Source organism: Syngnathus scovelli, chromosome 12 (genome assembly GCF_024217435.2).
Source record: "Syngnathus scovelli strain Florida chromosome 12, RoL_Ssco_1.2, whole genome shotgun sequence".
NCBI lineage: Eukaryota > Metazoa > Chordata > Actinopteri > Syngnathiformes > Syngnathidae > Syngnathus > Syngnathus scovelli.
Window position 1 is genome coordinate 8988096 of NC_090858.1, and position 12310 is coordinate 9000405.

A 12310-nucleotide genomic window follows, 5' to 3' on the forward strand; every position below is an offset into this window, starting at 1 on the left:
GGCTTGTAGTGTTTACGGGACGTATTCCGATGGCTTCTCAAAATGGATGGAGAAGGCTCTCAGACACATCTATTTGGAAGGTTCGCTCTCACCCTAAATTAATTGAACGTCACTCAGAGAGAAGGCGAAATAGTAAGAAAGAAAATGGCAGAGCGACTACTTTCGTTGTCTTAAAGCAATATTGCTCACAGCATCCACACTCAATTTAGACTAAGGTTAATTTATAGATACCTGGACTAAATACAATTAAGCTGCTATCACACCGCAATACTTTAATACCAAATTGAAGAAGCTTTGACTGAAGTTGCGACAATGTCTGCAAACACTGATCAAGAATGCCACTGATAGAAGGAATGAACTGGACTTCAATCTAAATATCAAATATATTTGCAAGCGCATGGACAGCTAGCTAGGATAGAACGATATTTTTTTACCTGTCGTCTCCACAGTGGATTTGCCAGTTTCTTTTTCTCCTTTCTTTGCAGCAGTTAGCTCATCATCTGCTGGAAAAAAAAGCAAACAATGGTCCTTACAGGTCTTCTGTTACTACCTGAAATGTCTTTTGGGACAGGTTGTCATATCTGTTAGGCTGTAATAAGACATCTGAATTATTTTGTCTGAAGTTGTATTGCAAGTCAAAGTACCCAGAAATCAAATATCGTAAATTGTGATTTTATCCCGGTTAGCCAAGCGTCCAACCACATTTCATAAGCATGCATGTTAGGTTACAATACGACTTCAAATTGTTCATAGGTGTGAATATGTGAATTGACTATATGGTAAGCACGCATTGTTCTGTACCTTTGTCTTCATCTTGATCCTTGTTTTCAATGACAGTGTCCTGATGTTCATTGTGTTCACTTCCCATATCGTCACATTGGCCTTGACTGTTATTTTCATCCTCCTCTTGATTCAGCTCCTCAAGGCCCAAATCTTCATCTTGACCAGCAACAAAAAAACAAAAAAACATGAACGGTTTTGAAGGATTAATTTAGATCTGACTAAAGATTTCACACAAGTTGAGTCTTCAAACAATGATGTAGTGTGTTAAGTTTCTCATGTCTGTTTGGAAATATTTCATAAGAGCATTGCTTATTCATAAAGAGGCTTTGTTTATTTATTTACTCCCCCCCCCCTCCCCTCAATGTAGCCATGAGCAGCATTATTCTGTTGCTGTTGTTTTATGTATTTTTCTTGTGGTTGATCCTACCTTTCTGTTTATGTCTCACGAGAAGGTTAATTACAGAACTAATGCCTTGGATCGCAAACCAGGGAAGCATTTACCACAACACACTTATTGAAAATCTACAAAATTCGTGTTTGGAGATGCTCTATCTGCTCCATCTGTCAAAATTCTGTCAATGGAATAGGATTTACATAAAATAAGAAGAGATTCAAGGTGCTGCTCCCTGACAGCAAAGCAAATCTTGAATAATAATGACAGAAGAAGGGAGAAAAGTTTCAGACAAGAAATATTTCCTGCTTTCTGTTCACCGTGGTCTTATAACAAACAACAAGCAGACAAAATAAATTCACGCAAGTATGTTTTAGGAGCTCCTGGAACAGGTTTATTTGTGTGTGATTAACTTCTCCACTACCAAAATGTCTGATCAGCTTGCACAATATAAACTCGAACATTAACATAAGCCCATAAAATAGACTTTGTTTGCAAGTTTACCATACCTAGGTTCTGACTCTCCATCACCACGTCTTCAATTCCTTCTGCATCTATAAACAAAGAGTTCAAAAAGTAGAAAATATTTACGCCGAGAGTCAAAATGACTCGCCTTTTGGTATCACCTAAAACAGCTTTTTCATTTCATCGCTTCATGTCGCTTTGTCTTTGTACTGCAGTGTGAGCAATAGAAAAACAAAGGCATGCATAAATTAAGCGACAAAAGGGGAAAATAATGTCACTTCCAAAGCCATACATAATTGAGGGGTTTCTTTCTTCCGAGCGTCTGTGATAAGAGAACTTTCTTTTTTGCTGCATTGTTGGCATGTGGGTTGGAAATACTGAAGTGGAGCGAATAGTACATTCAATTTTTGATGACAAATGACACCAAGGAACAATGGCAGAGCAAAGGGGCTGTGAGCATGTTAATGAGCCATAAAGTGACATTACCGTCGTCAGCCTTGTCTTCATCACCTGCTTCTTCTTCTTTTCCTAGAAAGAGGAGAAAATATTCATCACTTGAATACCAGCACGGCAGGCACATATGAAAACAAAACATGCAAAAGATGGCAACATTTTGTCATGATAAATGATTCATATTGAATGTTGAACCTCGAAATAAATCATGAACCTCCAGTTTTAGCCTGTGTTGCTTTAGTCTGGAGGCCGTATACACAGGACCATTTTTAACCCATTGAAGCAACAAAACAACAGTGTTTTTTAAAAATAGGTCTCAAAGTTAAAGTTTTGGAAAAAAACAAAACATTGCATTATCATTCACTTCAAGCATCAAGGAGGGTGGAACACAAACAGAGACGTCCTTGTATATATGTATGCCGCACAACAAAAGGATCTTCTGAACGCTTCTTCAGCTCTATTTCTATATTTACTGTGACCAGAGGAGACACATTACACGTATAGGTCACATTGTTAATCCAACTATATGCTCCAGTAGTAAAATATAATCTCTCTCTCTCTCTCTCTCTCTCTCTCTCTCTCTCTCTCTCTCTCTCTCTCTCTCTCTCTCTCTCTCTCTCTCTCTCTCTCTCTCTCTCTCTCTCTCTCTCTCTCTCTCTCTCTCTCTCTCTCTCTCTCTCTCTCTCACACTGTGGGGGGTTCAATTCTTGTTACAAAACTGATTCAGACAGAATTCAAATTTCTTTCACATAGTGCCCGACCGTCATTTGCAATTCATCTGTTAGGGGTCACATTTATGTTAACGACGTGGCGAAGAAGCCTAAAATCAAATAAATAAATTTTTAAACAAAGCGTTCACTTGATTTTTGCAGTGAAGTTAAATTACTTATGTGTTGCTATTTATAATGCACAATTACACTAACACCATTCTGGTGTACTGTAAATGCATTATTATTTCATCCATCTGTCCATCTGCTATATGGCTTTTACTGTTCGGGGTCACAGGGAGTTAAAGTGGTACTGAGTGATGCAGCTACATTATTGTCTTATACTATTCACGAGATAAGAACGGATGTACAGCACATCATTTTAAAAGCAGTTGGCTCTGTACGGTTCCCTAATTAATTATTAGACAATGAGAATTGTTCATCTAATGATTGAGGAAACCTTCATTTTTGGTCTACTTAAGGAACTAAGGTCATCCTTTCAGTTGCAACATAAAATGCATGCAATTGACATGCGCCTTTAACACATACACACACTGCTTGTCAACTAATGACGTCAGTAAATGAAGCCATGACACCAATGAGAGAATATGTTACACACAATGGTTATTGTGCAGCTTCTATAATTGCTTTCCCCCCCAAAAGCTACACAGACAAACCATTTTACATATCTGCACAATTTTGCCGTGCACGCCGAACAATACAAACGTCAGCCTCTATTAAATGGAATAAAAGTCCAGTTCCAGCATCACTGCATGTTTATCTGGAGTGGCTGCCTCTGTCTATCATGCCGAATACCGGTGACACGCAGTCAATGACAATCCTTTCTATTAATCATGACTGACATTTGGAGATGGAGCCTCACCGAGAGGGCCGAATGGAATACCTTAGAGGGAAAAGCAAGTTAAGATGAAGGCTGAGGTCACACTCTGCGTTGAAAAGGCTTGAATGACTGTCATAATCATAAAATAGTGATCCCAAACAACATATCAGACGTGAAAAGAGGCTAAATGCAATTTCCCCCCCACATGATTTCATCATTTATATTGATCTTATTGAGAACAACTGTGCTCAATCTGCAATAAAGAATGCCCCGCGAACACGGGGTGACAAAACATCATATGTAGGGCAGCTGTGATTTATAATGGCTCCAAGATTAGGACCATTAGAAGGAAGTGTCTCCACAATGACACCCACCAACATCCAACTCACTCGTGCGTTACAAACAGCAGGTGGCAGCATTGGCACAAGCGTTCTTTCCAACACGAAGAGTACCTAACCTCCCCTTTTCATTGTGACTGCAGGTCCAGGATACTTCACTACTGGTCAGCAACGACATACAAAGCTGCTCTCAACTCAAACCCGCACTAGAGCACTCAGCCTTAATGAGGATATATATTTTTTAGATATTGTAATTTTCCTATTGTTTTAATAGTCGTGTTTTGTTAAAAAAAAAACTCATGCCTTTCAGACATGTGTATGATTTATTCATGACAACAACAGGGTTAAGTGTTACAAAGAAATAAATGATTCAAAAATTGATATGCATCCTTCCCTCTGTGTCCTGCTTGACTTGAGTGGATATCTACAGATGGAGCTCATACTCGGCAATAAATGAAAATCGAACACATTCTTTCCATTGCCCTCTCATCCACCCCTCCTATAAAAGCCAACTGAAGCAAAGAAAAAAAATAAGATGAGGCACGTGCAAAAAGGCCATTATGATGACCATAAGCTCACAGTCAAATAATTCTTGCAGTGTTTGTCAGCGATGCCTGTAGAGTGGCTGAGCGTAGGCCCACTCAATGTTATTTATCTCCATGCACAGTCCGCAGTCACCGCTATTTTTCTTTCCTCTTCTCGTTACCAGAAACTGTAGCAACCCAGATAAACACATCCAGCAAGACATTGATTACTGGCTCAAGGTTCACGTTTTATTGTGTGCCCTGTGACACCTACTAATCTCACTAATACCGCCCTGATGCCAAATAGCAAACACTACGGGGCTGCTTGCCAAATCAGGTGTCTCTATTATAAAAAAAACAAATAAATAAATAAAAAAACTCAGTATAAATCTATGGTGAATGATTCATCTGTTCTTGTGTTTTGGCCTAGGTAGTCAAGAAACACAAATAAACTTGTCAATTGAAATGCATATTTCTCCCAATTTGACATATTTGGGAAAAACTTTTCTGGTGCACATACATGAAAAGATACAAGACAAGGTTTAAATGTGAGGAAAAACTTAAGTTGTAAATTGCACAAACTTGCTTTAAGATGAGCAAGGTTGAGGATCATCCAATGACGCTTTTAGTATAAACTGCACAAACGTTCAAAGAGTCAGTTATGACTCAACACTATTATCATTATGAACAGTTTAATGGCATTGTACCTGTTTCGAGGAGAAAACTGAACATATGGCCAAAAGCACTTTTGCTTTGTTTGCCGCTGCAAAGTAGTCAAGTGAGAAGGTGCTGCAAATACGTATTTCCAAGTAAACTTGAGAGAACAAGGTGGGCATCCGTATAAAAGACGATGCTTGGGTTTATTTGTGTTTTTTTGCCTACCACACACTGTACCTTCTGCAGTACATAATAATAGTGCTTTTTTTCATTATTATAGTGTGTCACTTCTCTAACTAGTGTTTTTTTTTCTTCAAGAAAGCACACTTGGAAGCAACCATAATGTTTTCCTTTCATCTGTACAACAGCTAAAAGCCTCTCACAGCTGACCCGTGGTGTGAGGACCATGAAGTTCCCTGAGGAGTGTGATGCATCACACAGATGCATATTGACAGACACATTCCAGCAGCACTGCAACAGAGTATAACTTATACGAACAAGTGCTCCACATATGAACGGCAACCGATAAAGTGCATTGGGTTTTGAGCGGGAGCATTTGGTGTTGTATGAGATGCTCAAGCATCTTGAATTATGAATATCGCATAGCTGACATGTGCTATTTATTTATTTATTTTTCCTTCCGAAAGTGCATTTCCTACACTTTGTCCTATCTGAGTATTTTCTATGATCAATCCCCCCCTATACGCTCAATCCACACTTAACCTTTACATGGAAGCCACTACAAAATAAATTTATTCTCTTCCTGTGAGAGAGGTTGTCTCAAGGACTGAGTGTTCCCATGCTCGAAAGCTGTGCCGGGGCCTTTTGTGACTGGATTAGTTACTATTAAGCTGGAGGGCCCGATAAATTAGGATTTATAAAGATTATTACAAAATACTTATGCCTCTTAATGCTACTGATTGAATTTGTGAATCATTTTGAATAGCTTTCGCAAGATTAAATAGGAATGTATGCTGAACAGGGAGATTGAAATACAGGCAGACAGGAAGGTAGCAAAACTGCACTTTGTTTAAGAAACACCGAATTATTGACGCCCTTGAAGTGACTGCGCTATCTAGTCCAGCCTTCCGCAATCAGCACGATGAGCCATCCCTCCGGGGAAAACAACCATGACTGCTATCTTTAAAAATTCCCTGCAACCTTTAGGCTTGGAGACAAATGGATGGTGTACCATTTTAATTGCCTACTAACACCCTCCAGTGTAAGAATCTAATTATCTTTGGTCCATCGTATCGGAGAAGCCTATAATTGTTTCAATATTACACATCCAAAGGGGCTGAAGCTGCAGAATAGCCAGATAATGGCTTCTTGAACAAGTTTGCCTCCCAGAAAACATTTGTTTGAAAAGGACCAATCTTCATGCTGCTGTATTCATTCGCCCAAAGAGGAATTTGAGAATACTCAGTGCTGGCTATGACTGGTGATTGGTCACCAATGAAACAATTGCCAAATGCAAGACACTATTTCCCGCCAAATACGTACATATAAACGTGCCAATGATGAGTCATCATTAACAGCACTGACTTCCAAAATAAACTGGCTAAATTATCAGCCGTAACTGCACAATAGTGCTGTATTTAAAATGGTCATCATACAGATGACTAATATTTCCACTTTCTGTAGTTAAATGAGAATGGTTAAATATTAAACAGCTCTTAGTATGTTGTCAAAAAAATGACCATTGTTGTTTGTAAATATTGCAGGTGGAAACAATAGTATGGATGCTTCACACAAACCTCTGTTATTGTCACTGTCATCCTTGGCTGTTGATTTTGTAGACGGTGATGTGTTATCTGCAAGAAAATAACGATTTAGTGACACAAGGGTAACAGATTGTCAAATCATCCGACTGCTCGATAAACAGACAATGCATGATGGACTCAGACTTATTGTTCCAACTTGGTTATTCTGAATAGGCTGACCCCAGGACAACAGTGCAAGGGGAGAGTGAAATGCTTTTACATGCTGTTGTTTTATAACTCCCTGACAAAATCTGACTCCAATGGGGCAATGCAAGGCTTTGAGAGCGACCCCAGAGTACAGTTTGGGGGAAAAAAAATCTGCCAGAGAATGTGAGCCATTCAGCAGCCATTTGAACCTTTGAATAGGTTCCATATAGCAGTGAGTCAAACTCTGGCTGATGGCGCAAAATAAAAAGGCAGCACTTCAAAAAAGCCCGTGTGGACCAGGACAGTGCTGGCAATATGACATGAGAAGTTTTATTGAAATAGCCTCATGCTGGAAGGTGATGTGGTGTAACATCTGGTTCAAAACTAACTGTAAATAACAGATCAGGACAAGTTCCCTCAACCAAATCAAAAATAAAATGAACTTGTTGCTGAAGCTAAGCATTAATTCATATATCTTACAATACATATTACTATATTACATTATTGTTATGACAAAAACCTGATATGCTATACAAAAAAACGAGAGCTGATCCAGAATCAGCACACACACCAAAAAAATCATCTATATTTGTTGATCAGTGTTATCTATAAGTGTTAATTGTTGAAAAAGCCAGTTAGTATATCAAAGAGAAGTTTAAATTAAAACACACCGAACACAAATCATAATATATGATACATGAAAGAGAAGTGACCTATACTTTGAATGCATTTTTGTTATTCTACGGCAGGGGACATCAGACGTCAAAAAAGAAACTAAATTCCTCTAACAGACCGTATCCGTATTCCTCTGTTAGGTGACTCTGGTTCAGATTGCAGTTCAGAGTTTGAAAAGAGAAAATAAACAAGCACACAAAAACAGCAAGCTTACCAACAAACAGAACAAAATCTAGCTCACTCACACGCAAAGAAAATTCCCAAGGTGACAAAAACACTCAGCTGAACTTCTCACTTGTTTATGTAAATTGTCATTGGTGCTTTGTCTTTATTCAGAACGACGGCACATGGACAAATGTCAATAGTTAAAACATGATAAGCAGTATCTGGGTGCTACAGGCCACTTGCCAAGATGGAGCAGCGATAAAAGACTGACGCGTTGGTGGTTGTGTTTGTTCTCCAGCCTAGCACACGCTGCTGGGAGATGTTGCTTTGGCGCTCACTTTAGGTGGTCTGAAGGCATGGTGCCAGTGAGCCGGATGAAGAGACTGACGCTGGGAATTAGCAGCGGACATAAGCTCTTGTAAAGCAGTGTACCCGTAGCTGGCATTAAGTATTTTTAACAGCAGCAACATCGTGATTCAACTTGTCAGCGGATGAACAAACATTCAATTTCTTCTGCTGAATACATAAAAAAAACGTGCAAATCACTGTCACGAGGCGAAGCTCTGCCACTCACTCAGGTTGTGTGTGCGCAGGAAAGGGAGGTGTTAAGGTGAAAAGGCAACCATAAAATATTCTGTCACTCACCTCCCTTCAGATGCTCGTCTGCAACCTCCATCTCATTGTCTGGGGAAAGGTGGGAAAAGACAGCCTGTCAAAGCTTGTAGCTGATACAACACATCTACAAAATATGTTTCTTGATTCTAATTACAATTACTTCATTTACAGTGTCCTGCAAATCTGGTTAACATTTCATTGAAATGTGATGGAGTGAGAGATATTCCATTGCTGTGTTCACTAATAATGTAGACGGATACATTCTGTGAGAATGGTAGTTATAATAACGCTCTTTATTTTTTTTTTTTCTTCCTTCTGCTTACCCTTACACCAGATCAGACATTTCATAACAGGCTCTCTGAACTGCAATACCAGACACCCTTGGATCTAGTGAGTTACTACATCAAAATGACTCACTTTGTGTGTGAGCGTGTGTGTGTCTGTGTGTGTGCAAGAGAGACATCCCTTTTCAATTAATCTATAGAAGTTAGCTCAGCATATATTACACAAAACCTTCCGTTTCCTCCCAGTACAAGGAAATGTAAGCCGAGTTGGACAACCGGGTCTTAAAAATCTCTGATTTTCTCGGCGCCTGACAGAGTGAACCAGAGGTGTTTCTACTCTGACGAGTTTAGCTGCAAAGAGGGAGATGAGAGGACGGCTACGAATGTTCCTTCCGAGGCAGACAGAGAGCAACTGAGCTCGGCTCCCATTATCCAAACACACAGTCTCGGCTCAGATCGGCATGCAGCTCAAAGCTTTAAAGCATGACACCATATGCTGTGTGCTGCCTTGAGAAATATACACATGCTATTCATATGTTTAAGGGCAAAATGGGTACAAGAACATGTCTGTGTCATGATTGCACCTTAGTGAGCAAGCATCCAATGTGATGAAAGGCTTTTGTCATCTGCTCTGAGCGCATCAGAGCTCCCAGTGGAGTCAGTGACAGCCTTTTTTTTCTATTGTATAGCACGGAATAAAAGGCTTCAGTGCATTCATCTAAGCCTGCTTTGGGAAACATGGAGAGTCTCAGCCACTGTCACAAGCTATCACATTATTACCACTCATCAACACTCTTCTTCTTTGTTCCCTTCCCTCACAATATTTCTGCAGTCGCTCGCTCAGTTACTCACTGACTGACACATTCTCCCGTTTTTCAATCTAATCAAGAAAATATCGAAATATTTCTCTTTCTTCCTTTCCCCCTTCCTTTATTCCACAAATTCTTGCTAAATGACAGTTCCTTTCAATATCCATTCACTCGTTTAGTACCTCGCTTTATGTGTTCATTTTACAACTTTTTCTGCCTCTCGTTCTTTCCCTTTCAAAATCATTCTCAATAGACATCTGTGTTTCCATAAAATTACGGGGCACGAAACAGGCAACACTTGCAGACCGTAAAATGTATCAGTACGGTTTTCACTCCCTTGTCTTTGTTTTCAAGTGTGAAACCTTAACGAATCCACGTCAGAGATTTGAATAAAATTGGAGCATCTTCAAATTGTTTTCCGTCAAATTCTCCGCTTGTGGTTTTTACATTTAACCATGACGGTGAGTTGCACTTTCCCTGCAGAGAGTTCTGTCCCATTCCTAGCTCACTTCTACTTATCTGGAATGTATGTTTAAACATGTTGACAGATGTGCTTAAAGTGTATCCTTAGATCTGTCAAAACTGACTGAGGAGGTGTGATCCAGCGCGCTTTCTGGTGATCACATCACTAACACACTCTGGTCATCTTATTTCCCAGCTCTGAGGGAAATCCTTGTGAAACCAACACAGACTTCATTTTCACCCCTCACAGGGCTGCCTGCCGCTGCCCCTCATATCCTCTGTCAACATATTATGCGTGTGTGACTGTGTGCACAGTGCAGCTTTGCCATTTCCCGAGCAGTTGGAGGTGGAGGGCAGACGCTTCTGTCACAGACAGGCGGTTGTGGGGGCATGGAATTGGGAGTATAGAGAGTATTAACAGCCATGTAAACAATTGTCAGTCGCAAAGTCAGTGAAACAGTTGGTGAGAACACGACGGCCCCTACGGATCTGAGGGCTAGTTTCATACTGTCAGCGCCGAGGCTCACCGATGGGATGAAATGATGGAAACCAGCTTGTGGGCAGCCACCCTGATCACATTAGTAGAGAAGTGTAACCAGAATCAATTTCAATGTGGTTTCACCATCTAAAACCACAGCTGCCTCACTGCTTGCAAATTATTTGTGGCAAGGCAAGCATGGTGTCAATCAAAAACGACCCAATATATTATTCTCAATTAATTGATTTCCCTAGTCATATTTTCATATAGGGCTGCTTTGATTGATGGGAAAACTTTATTTGAAATGACAAAATGTTCATTATCTTTAAAACTGCAATAATGTTCTTTCCAGCCGAAATGAAGCGGCAGTTGTTGTTTGAAGTTTCTGTTCATCTCAAATGCTCACTTTATTTTTCTCATGGTTCTTTTCCCGAATGCTTATAGTGTGAATCGGAAATGTTGAAAATTATTGTTATTAAAAAAATCTAATAAATACAAAAGATACATTGGCTGACTTGCTTTTTATTATGAGAGTGCTTCGCTTCAGGGATTTGTTATACTTCATGGTCATCAAGAAATGCATGACAACAATACTCTTGGGGAGGGTCTTGTAAATGATAAAGCAGAGGAAAGGGAAGAACAAGTGGCTTGAAGACGAGGTCTAAGTGAGAGCAAGTGAGGAGTAGAGCAAAAGATAATAGGCAGCGTCCATGTAATGTGACACATCAAACGCTCAACAATGTCAGGGGACCCAACATTGTCTCAGGTATCCGTGTGATGCACTGAATGGTGCAGCAAAAGACATCTGATTGCCTGTCTCCGACCGTGAGGATAATGAAATGTTCTGATACACACCTGCTGTCATTCTTCGTAGGCTAAATGCCTTTGAACGTGTTGCACTCCTTCCAATCAGCATTTCTTTGTTTGTGTCAAAGCTATCAGCTTCCAGACAGGCCTTAGAATCATGGTGTCAAGTTCATATTCACAGCAGAAATTGTGTTATAATTATTTTTGCCATATTTCTTTATTGAGTTGCTGCGGCTGTCACTGACTATGCAAATAATGTGTAAGACTTAAAGAGATTTAGAGGTGTCACATCATCTCCATCACACACGGGCGCAGATCACAGTTACGGAAAACTACCGTGGCTATGAAGGTAAATCTGAGTGAGCTGATATATCTACACCTATTACTTCTTCTTAGTTACCTTATTCTACTATTTAAGACAATATTAGAACTCTGGAAAAAACTGTTTGGGAAGATGATGCAACCACAAACATTAGCTTTAGTGAAATATGGAAGATTTTAGTATGTCCGGTGGGGGTGGTGAACAGCTGGCAGAAGCAGTGTCCGTGCCATTTTAATTTGGGACAGCATAATAATAATGTTTCTTTTTTATGATACTGCGTTAGTGCACAACATACGATAGCAAATGTATAATACCAACTTGAGCGATGCAATGTCTCTTAACTAAGGTAAAATACAATTTTTTTTTAAATCTTCAAAAGTAATGACTTTGGAAATGCAAGGATTCTTCCCGACAGCGACGACATTTAACACAATATCGCCACTGAATCTCAAACATTCTCTCTGTGACAAGCAGAGATAGCTCTTATGTTTCTCCTCCATTGCCGCTTATAGCGAGATGTAGGGCAGTTATCCAGTGACAGCTCTTGTAAGTGGCTGGAGTGATAACTGGAGAACAACAGCTCCAGATTCTCATCTCAGAGCACTAATATGATGAGACGGGGAC

The 12310-nt window shown here is 39.8% G+C and overlaps 1 protein-coding gene across 7 annotated transcripts in view; it reads right to left on the reverse strand.

Moving 5' to 3' along the window:
- The window catches only part of macrod2 (mono-ADP ribosylhydrolase 2), a 277199-nt gene that overhangs the window by 15323 nt on the left and 249566 nt on the right, over nt 1–12310 (reverse strand). For 5 of the 7 annotated variants that reach the window (XM_049736627.1, XM_049736628.1, XM_049736626.1 and 2 more), the window contains 6 exons: nt 8555–8593; nt 6917–6973; nt 2126–2167; nt 1684–1728; nt 802–939; nt 435–503 (listed from right to left, as the gene is read on the reverse strand). In XM_049736627.1, the coding sequence (XP_049592584.1) occupies nt 435–503; nt 802–939; nt 1684–1728; nt 2126–2167; nt 6917–6973; nt 8555–8593 (390 nt within the window). The remainder of the gene's footprint in view (nt 1–434; nt 504–801; nt 940–1683; nt 1729–2125; nt 2168–6916; nt 6974–8554; nt 8594–12310) is intronic. The other 2 variants (XM_049736631.2, XM_049736629.2) reach the window with 1 other exon arrangement.